At 31.4% G+C, this 9,330-nt stretch overlaps 1 protein-coding gene across 1 annotated transcript; it reads left to right on the forward strand.

Annotated features, from left to right (window-relative positions):
• The first annotated feature begins 1,947 nt into the window (after positions 1–1,947).
• On the forward strand, positions 1,948–8,607 carry LOC133287954 (probable LRR receptor-like serine/threonine-protein kinase At1g56130). Its single transcript, XM_061485653.1, has 14 exons — positions 1,948–2,228; positions 4,144–4,333; positions 4,506–4,577; positions 4,947–5,018; positions 5,107–5,178; positions 5,292–5,363; positions 5,608–5,679; positions 5,781–5,852; positions 6,037–6,108; positions 6,187–6,258; positions 6,370–6,441; positions 6,906–6,977; positions 7,069–7,134; positions 8,538–8,607. The coding sequence occupies exons 1-14, from the start codon at positions 2,105–2,107 to the stop codon at positions 8,605–8,607; spliced, it is 1,170 nt and encodes a 389-aa protein (XP_061341637.1). The 5' UTR covers positions 1,948–2,104.
• The last annotated feature ends 723 nt before the right edge of the window (positions 8,608–9,330 follow it).

Genomic DNA, 9,330 nt, shown 5'->3' on the forward strand with positions numbered 1-9,330 from the left:
GCGGGCAAGACTAGGACAAATATTAATTTATCTATGGTTTCTATAGCATTATTTGCAAATTGCACTGTGAAAATATCTCGCCAACAAAAAAGGTGGCTTTAATTAACTTTATATATATCGCCCAGTTGGTCAATTTGACAAGGGAATCTTACATTTAGAAGTCGGATATTTGATCGTACGGCGCATTACCCTGTGTATTTTACATGCTTGCAACGTCTCTATTAGTAGGTGTTTGGTTCAGGAGAATTTTTTTAAATAATAAGAAAATGTAATTGATAGGGAAATGGTTGGAATCTGAGTTTGGTAGAAAAATGTAAAAAAAATTGTTTGGTTGAGTAAAATTTTACCAGAAAAATTAAGTGAAATTCGTGAAGAGTGTGTTTGGTTGAATATAAAATATTGATGGGAAACTATTCTGAATTTACGAAACTATCCTTTTATTAAACATTGCCCTTTATACCAATACTTGTCCAAATGGTAATAGTGAATTTCCAACAAATCACGTAAGAGTGAATTTTGCAACTTATCCAGTTTTTACAAATAATACCACCATCCAAAAAGCATTATGTAACAGTGAATTTCCAACAAATCATGTCTAATTCAAGTTAGATAGGCAACGACAAAAGCTGGATAAAAAACATAAAATTGGAGAACCAAACGTGGATTAATCAGAATGCAGGCAACACTTCTCCAGGATTATTCAGCAAAATTCTGAAACAAACACCCCCTAAAGTTACTGGGAGTGAATTTTAACTAGATGATTTTGTAATTATTTATTTTAATAAATATATATATATATAGATTATTATTAATTTATTTTTATATGATTATGATTCTTTTATAATATGTAAGAAGATGCATTCCTAAAATCATTTAGTTCCTGAGTAATAATTTATATATATTTTTTCAATCTTTTTAACTCAGTAATGTGAAGTTCATTAAGGGGGTGTTTGGTAAGAATTTTGTTTTTGAGATTCTTGAGAAAGCCAGAGTGGTAATCTTATTTATCAATGTTTGATATAAAGTTGCTAATTTTATTTTCAGGAATTTGATTTTTTCGATATTTTATTTTGTGTACAATTTTTCTTTCAAAATTTCATCCAAAAATACTATCAAATGAGTGGTATTTTTGGAATCTTAAATGTTGAGATATATAGCTCCACATTAGTTGTATGGGTAACAAATGTGGAGTTTATAAGGTCTTGAGCACTCCCACCCTTTGAACTAGCTTTTGAGGTGGTGTATCTCAAGGTTCTTTACATGGTCTCAGAGCTTGAGTGATATAAGATCACAAGTTCGATCCTCACCGCCCCTGCTTTAAAAAGTGGAATATCCACGCTTCTAGTCCCATGGGCTCTCGTGTGAGGGGGCGTGTTGAGATATATAGTCTCACATTGGTTGAATGAACAACAAATGTGAAGTTTATAAGGTCTTGAGCACTCTCACCCTTAAGTTTATAAGATGCACTCTCACCCTTTAAGCTAGCTTTTGAGGTGGTGTATACCAAAGTTCTTTACACATTTATTATCTGCCAAACATTTATTATCTACCAAACACCCAATCAGAAAACTCTCGAATTGCAAGAGGTGCTGGATCTCAACCGTTCAAACTCTTAGCTCTTAAAATAATATCAATGAGTTCATAAAGACGTCTGCAAAATTCATTAAATAAGTAAACTGTGTATCATTTTAAAAGATATAAAGTTGTGTCATTCTAAGAGAGATAGATAAAAGACGAGAGAGTTAAAAAAAAATAAAAGTGTGGATCCCACCTCTTTATAAAAGTAAAAGAATATAAATTGTGTAATTCGAAAGTATAAACACTTTTTCCAAATAATAAATAAAATAATATAAAAACAGTCTGGCTGGATCTATCCGGGAACTAAATACACCTACCAAGAAATATCATTCAATGACTCCAAATAGTCAAACAGCAGTTTAAAAATCATCATAGCACACGTATATATTCCATGGTGAATTTGGTCAGAGACGCCATCTTTGCCTCTGCTCTCTGCAAAATTCTCCGAGGCCTATTTTCCACTGTGGCGTAACTTTGGTATTGCTTATCAAATAGCAAGATTATTGTGTGAGGGTTGATCAAGTTCATGATGGGACGTTGTTTATCACATATTTTGGCTTTTGCACTTGTTGCTGCTTTTTGTGTCTTCAGCTGCTTCGTGAATGTTCCACAAGCTCAAGCTGCAAACGCCACTACATATCCATCTGAAGGTACTCTGCTTTCTCTGTTTCTCACTGATAATCACTCTGTTATATCTTTGTCTGTGTGGGTGTCATTCATATATAGATGTGATCAATAGACTAGTTTTCTTGTTAATTTGTAAATTACAGAAGGTCTTAACTTTTGGGAATTTTCTCAGTTTCGGTTTTCTGGGGAAATATCGAATGCTTTATTCAAGTCAAACTTTTAAAAAGGCTGGGAAGATTACCCATGTTACGAAGGTTGTTGCTGTAGAATTTTTTTTTTTTTTTCACACTCCCAATGAATGGATCTCGTTGTGAGAAGAAGAGTGAGAAAAAATTAATAAAATCTATTTACTTTTATATAAATGCGGCGAGAAGATATTTTTATAGCAAAGGTAAAAATATTTTTTCTTTTATAAATACACGTTCTCTCTGAAACCTTTTGTTCAATTAATAAACTAGCATAAAAAAAAAAAAACTATTATTGGTACAGTACACCGCATGTTCATTTGTCCTGCTCTAAAAAAAAAATATTATTCTAAAAGCCAATTTGCAATTTTTCATTATTGATGGTATCTCTTATATTTATACGTTTACTTTTAGTTTTAGCATTAATTAATTGGTTATCTACCAAAAACCAGCTAGTGTCCTTTGTCTCTTCTTTCTTATTCCAAAATGTATTATTGAATCATTGATAACTCTATTAAAAGGAGACAATTCCTTTCTTTCTCATTTCTGGTGTTTTTTTTTTTTTTTCTCTTTTCATAATTCATATATCATTGAGTAAAATACTAAACCCTCCAATGAAAATAGTTACAAATTAAGTGAACCAAAAAAGGGTAAGAAAATTTCAGAAGAAGAAAAAGAAAAAAAAGATTGATCAGCTTAATTGTTAATGGCTTTATATTTTCTCTGCTTAATCTTTTTTCCTTCTATAATATACTATTTCTACATTTTCTAAGTCACATTTTTAGATATGTATCTCTCCCTTCACTTATTGATAAGAATGCTTATCTTTTATTTTACTAATACGGTTATGTTACAAGAGAAACAAAACATTTAAACGGATTTTATCCAAAATTAGGAAGTATTTATATGTTATACAGTTTTTTGTTTTTGAATTCCGCTAGAAATAAAAAGTGTTAATTAAAAAAAAAATTTAAATCTATAATTTTATCATAAATATTTAAAATTTTACCAAATATTTAAAATTTTATGAAATATATTCAAAAACCAAATTAAAATATTATGTGAATGTCTTGCTGCTTTTTTTTTTTTTTAATAAAAAGAAAGATACCTATCAACATAATGCCCATTAATTAATATTCGAAGTTCAAATCACCTTCTGATTTATTTATTTACGCTTTTAAACTAGGCCCTAGCCCCTATTAGAAGATTTAGAAGATTCTTAATAAAGAGCTGAGGAAGTAATAAGGAGTTGAGGAAGTGGAGGTGAAAAAAAAATGTCCCACGGTATAATTGAACTCATGACCTTAACTACATGTGTTTGTTTTGGTAAATAACTACATGTTTTTACTTGTAAGTTTTTAATATATAAAATTTCTAAATAAGTAAGCAAGAATAATAGCACACGATTTTTGGCTCTTTTTTTTTTTTTTTACTGAAACCTCCAATAAAAGTAATTCTATTTATTTGAAAATTTTGTACCCAATTGTAGGTGTTTAAATATTTTACCTCTGAATATTCAGTAAGTAAAAATTTATTAATAAAACTTCTGAAAAAAAAACAGATAATTTTTCTAAAAAATAAAAATAAAATAAAATTGAAACAAACACTGAATAGAGACAGTAGACAAACCTGTGAAGTGGGGTGCTTGCTTCTTTTTTTAATTCAACAGACGAAATTACCCTGAAATACTCAAACTTTTTTTAATTTTATTTTTTATGTGTAATTCGTTCAAAATTTGAACTTGTGAATGCAGCAAGAGTTTTGAATGCAATCTTCAGCAAGTGGGGTGAATCGGCAGACCCAACTCAATGGAATGCAAGCGGTGAAATATGCAGTGGAGCTGCCATTGATTCCACCACAACCATTGATGACTCAGCTCACAATCCATTCATCAAATGCGATTGTTCCTATAACAATAAAAATACTTGCCACATTACAGCTCTGTATCTCTCTCTCTCTCTCTCTCTCTCTCTCTCTCTCTCAACTTGATTTGTTTCATGATTTTGTGAATTTTTCTGAATGATTTTCAGTGTTACCAATCAATGTTGGAACTTGGAAGCTTGCTGTAAGCAATTTAATACTTTTTATTATTTTATTTTATTTTGAATGGCACAGGAAGGTTTATGCGTTGGATGTTGTGAGTGAAATTCCAGAAGAGCTATGGACTCTAACTTATCTCACCAATTTGTATGCTTTCTTCCACTTTAATCTTCTAATACTCATTCCTGAAAATAATAAATAAATAAATAAAGGAAAAGATTATATTTATCACCATTTTAGGTTTACACCTGTTTGGTTATAGTTGGATCAATTTGAAATCAATTGGTGAAAAAGAGAAAAAAGTTAGTTGATGTTCATTTTGAATTAACTTGATGATAACCAAAGAGGTAGTAAGAATAGTAAGTCTGGTAAGTATAAACTTCCGCGTAAATAAATTAATTAATTTAATGCGCCCGTATGAATTTTTATGGTGGATCCTCAATTGCATGTTGATTTAGATGAAAATAGTTTTTTTTGTTTTTTTTGCTATGCTAAGTTTCCTTAAATTGCAAGCAGGAATCTTGGCCAGAATCGCTTTACGGGTTCTCTACCTCCAGCCATTGGAAATCTAACTCGTATGCAATACTTGTAAGCCTATTTGACTCAACTTCGCCATATTCTTTGTATTTAATTTTACGACACATTATTTCTAATGTTAAGTTTGTTACTCTGTTAGGACCATTGGCATCAATGATTTATCAGGGGAGCTTCCAAAGGAATTGGGAAATCTTACCGAGTTAATTTCATTGTACGTTTTTTAACTTTTTCTCTTTCCTCCTGTTACAAAGCAGTCTTAGTGTGTTGTTTGGTGTCACTTGAACTAAGGTTTTTGGGCAGTAATTATGTTTGTTATATTTGCAGGAGTTTTGGGTCAAACAACTTCTCAGGATCTCTCCCACCTGAACTTGGGAAGCTGATAAAATTAGAACAACTGTAAATTCTTATGCAGTCTTACCTTCTACACATATTTGTATTTTCAGATAAAGTTCGAAATTTTGACATCCTCCATTTGTAAAAGTGAAGCTGTAAATTGCTTGAATATTCTTCCAATAGAACTTGACATGATACTATGGCTATCCTTTATATTTTGGAAACAAACTAGAAGTACAACATGTCAGAGAATACATATATTTGTGACTACAAGAGGATATTAATTTAAAAGAATATTTCATTGCAGCTACTTTGATAGTTCGGGAATCAGTGGTCCAATTCCTTCCACATTTTCAAACCTTAAGAATTTGGCGACAGTGTAAGATATTGCTACTCTCTTGTCCCTCATATGAAAATATATCATTTTTTTTTTCTTAAAAAAACTTTTACGAGAAAAAATGTTTTTTCTGCTCATTTCAGATGGGCTTCAGATACAGAACTCAATGGCAGTATACCAGACTTCATTGGGAATTGGTCTCAGCTTCAAGTCTTGTAAGACAAAGTTACCACTCAACTTTTCTTTCTTGCTTAATTTGAATTAAGCAGGTGAATAAATTTTGGGCAAAACCAATTATATAAGATGTGAAATATAAATTTTTCCTTTTATGATTACTTTCATACTCAGTTCCAGAACTGTGTACTGACAGTTTTTGTGAATTGCTGTATGTCTTGATAGGAGGTTCCAGGGTAATTCTTTCAAAGGCCCAATACCCTCATCATTTTCCAATTTGTCTTCTTTGACAGAGTTGTAAGTCCCGTCACTAGTTTCTTGAATGGTTGCTGTTGATTCATAAAAGCTAATATATCTTGTGTGATATAACTGTAGGAGAATAAGTGGTTTATCAAATGGGAGCTCCTCACTCGCATTTGTAAGGAATATGAAGTCTTTGACTATCTTGTAAGGCTGCAACTCTGCTAATGGTCATGGCTCACAGTCTGCCAAGTGCATAGAATTCTTGTCTTTTTTTTCCCTGAGTGTAATCTAAGAATTTGGTTACAATTGATGCAGAGAACTGAGGAATAACAACATTTCTGGTTCAATTCCATCCACCATTGGAGAATTTCAAAATTTGACCCAGCTGTGAGTATCACCTGTTTGTGTTACACTTCAGATGCATATGAACATATTAGTTAGAAGTTGTTAGCCAGAAAGAAATAAATTAGAGAATTTTCCGTTCCTATTCCACAGTATGTCTCCAACCTGATTACTGGCTAGTTATATAAGGGATATCTCAAGTTTTTAGTACTAGTGCGTTCAAAATGAATTAATCAAATATTCATAAGCTGAGTGACTTCTAAACAGAGCTCAACATGCTCATTACTGGCTTGGCGTAAACTTGCTATTTAAACTTCTTTTTATCTTTTTCACTTTCAATATTTTCATTTTTATGTGGTAGAAAGATTCAACTTTTCAGCTTATTTGTCATACAGATAGGATAATTATATATATATTTTCTTTTCAGCAAAAAGAAAACAATTATCTAGTCTTATAGTTGTGTTCTATCCCAAAGCCAGATAATTATATATTTATGCTGGTTCTTGCAGGGATTTAAGCTTCAATAACATTACAGGACAAATTCTGGGCTCAATTTTCAATTTGAGTTCTCTCTCCAACTTGTAATATTGCATTCCCAAGTAATTATACATTGATTTGCTGATATGCTATCATACATGGTTTAAAGGATGTTTTGTTTTTATCCAATTCCAGGTTTCTTGGAAATAACAAACTTAGTGGCACTCTCCCAACTCAGAAAAGTTCATCTCTTCTCAAAATGTGAGTAAGATTGACCTATTTGCATTATGGAGAAAGATGGAGTATTGATCTATATGGTCTCACTTTTTTGTATTTATTCAGTTCTGGTTGTCATTTTTTCAAAATACTAGGGCAAAATGCAAGGAACCCCTCGAACTATGGATCATGCGTAGAAAACTTCCTTGTGATTTGAAACTCAAACAACACGATTCCTTGAACTCCCCAAACCGTGCATATTGACCCCTTATAAAAGGGATTTCTACACATGCACCTCAAGGGAAAGGGTTCAATATGCACGGTTTGGTGAGTTCTAGGAGTATTGCTGGTGAGTTTCAAAGCACAAAGGGTTGTCTGCATATAAACCGTAGTTAGAGGGGGTTCCATGCATTTTGACCAAATATACATAATTTCTATTTATAATTTTCAAAATTAAAACTGCATTTGAATTTGGGGGAGATTAAGGGTGCACCTGAATAAGTTTTGAAGAAAAGTGCTTTTGAGAAAAGTACTAAAATAGCTTTTATTGAAGTTTTCACTTCTTTAGAGAAACTTAACTAATAAATATTTTTTTATATTTTTTAATTAAAAAAGAAATTTTTCTAAAAAATAAGCACAGACAAACAAGCCCTAAAATTGGAACCCTTTCCTACAATTTTAAAGATTAAGCTAAACCAAAACAGTGTGATTATACTGAGAGTCACAGATGGGGGTTTTTCTATGCTGCTATTTGTCAATTTGCTAATTGTTTTATGCTAATTCAGTGTCCATCTGTCTTAATTGGATTAAGGAAGCTGGGGTGCTTCAAAATGGTTGTTATACTAGTGTCTGATATGTATCTATGTTGGATACTCCTTCGACACCATTGGAAACTTCTAGTCTGCATCTTGTAATTTTATTTATTTTTGAATCTTTTGCCAATATGTATGGGACATCATAAGTATTGGATATATGCTAGTATTGTGCCTACAATGAGTAAATATTAAGTTGAAAAAGAAGGGCTAATAACATCTAAGTTTATGTTCTTATGAATTATCTCCACTTTTCCCCCCTCATTCTTTGAATGGTTTGACCATTATTTTTTAGTATTATGTCTTATAATGGTTTTATTTGTTTTTGACGTTTTTATGTATGATAAATATTATTTTTTAATAATGTTCTACCTATCTTGCCATACTCGTACCCAAACCTAATTTTTTAGGGAATTTCTTATCCCTGTGTAATATCTGATACTTCTACCTGAATCTGTTGGTCATACTAATTTCTACAGACAGGTTCAGTGCCTATTTATTTGGACATGTAAATATTGGACTTTGTCAACTCATGTTAATATTCAACTTAGGCTCATCATGTTGCACTAATTTCAATTTGAAACTTTCATTCTTCATGTATTTTCCTTCATTTGGTTTGACTTAACATGCTTGCAGAGACTTGTCATACAACGATCTATCAGGGAGCCTCCCCTCTTGGGTAAACCAACCAAATTTACAACTGTAAGTAGTGTAGTTCTTTTCTTCCCCCTTTACCCATCAATTTTCTATAGTTTAAGAATCCCCAGCATTACTTTTCAACTCATTTGTAAACTACCTGTGCGATGCATGGGATGCTTTACATATTCAATTCTTATATACATCATATTTTCTAAGATATTGTTTTATTTGAAAATTACGATCAAGATTAGTTTTGATTATACCTATTTTAGATAAGTTAATAACCTAATTTCCTGACTTATTCTTATTACAAAATTTCATCTTTTCACTTATCTTTCTGTAATATTCTATTTCTATTTACTTTTGCTATTTGTTTGCACTATTTATTTTTTTTCAATTTTATTTTGATAATTCCTAAAAGTCAGCAACACACAATCTCAAGCACTAAAAATGAGTACCAAAGTTAAGGAATGCAATTGTAAAATTTATATTTGAAACAAAAATGGTTATAAAAGTGATCTACGTTTGAAAGAGAGGAAAGCCAACTACAAATAAAATTGAAGTTAGTAAAATTTAATTTCGTATCAATTGAATGTAAAATAATATGTTGTGTATTGATCTGTGTCAGAGAGTTACAATATATAGAGACCCTAATGAGCTTAAGTGAAAGGCCCAAACCTAATCCTAATACAATCAGAATATTTACGGATAAGACGGAATCCAATCATATCTAATATTCTAACACTCCCCCTCAAGCTGGTGCGTATATATTATGAGCACCAAGCTTGTT

The sequence above is a fragment of the Gastrolobium bilobum genome, unplaced genomic scaffold (assembly GCF_033153095.1).
Source record: "Gastrolobium bilobum isolate Gb01-03AN ecotype WA unplaced genomic scaffold, APGP_CSIRO_Gbil_v1 utg104484, whole genome shotgun sequence".
Classification (NCBI taxonomy): domain Eukaryota; kingdom Viridiplantae; phylum Streptophyta; class Magnoliopsida; order Fabales; family Fabaceae; genus Gastrolobium; species Gastrolobium bilobum.

Excerpts from the sequence above, each read along its gene's own strand:
- LOC133287954 (XM_061485653.1), top strand. The coding sequence starts at position 2,105 with ATGATGGGACGTTGTTTATCACATATTTTGGCTTTTGCACTTGTTGCT. Across the intron at positions 5,853-6,036 it reads TGGTCTCAGCTTCAAGTCTT|GAGGTTCCAGGGTAATTCTT; the intron begins GTAAGACAAAGT and ends ATGTCTTGATAG. Across the intron at positions 6,259-6,369 it reads ATGAAGTCTTTGACTATCTT|AGAACTGAGGAATAACAACA; the intron begins GTAAGGCTGCAA and ends CAATTGATGCAG.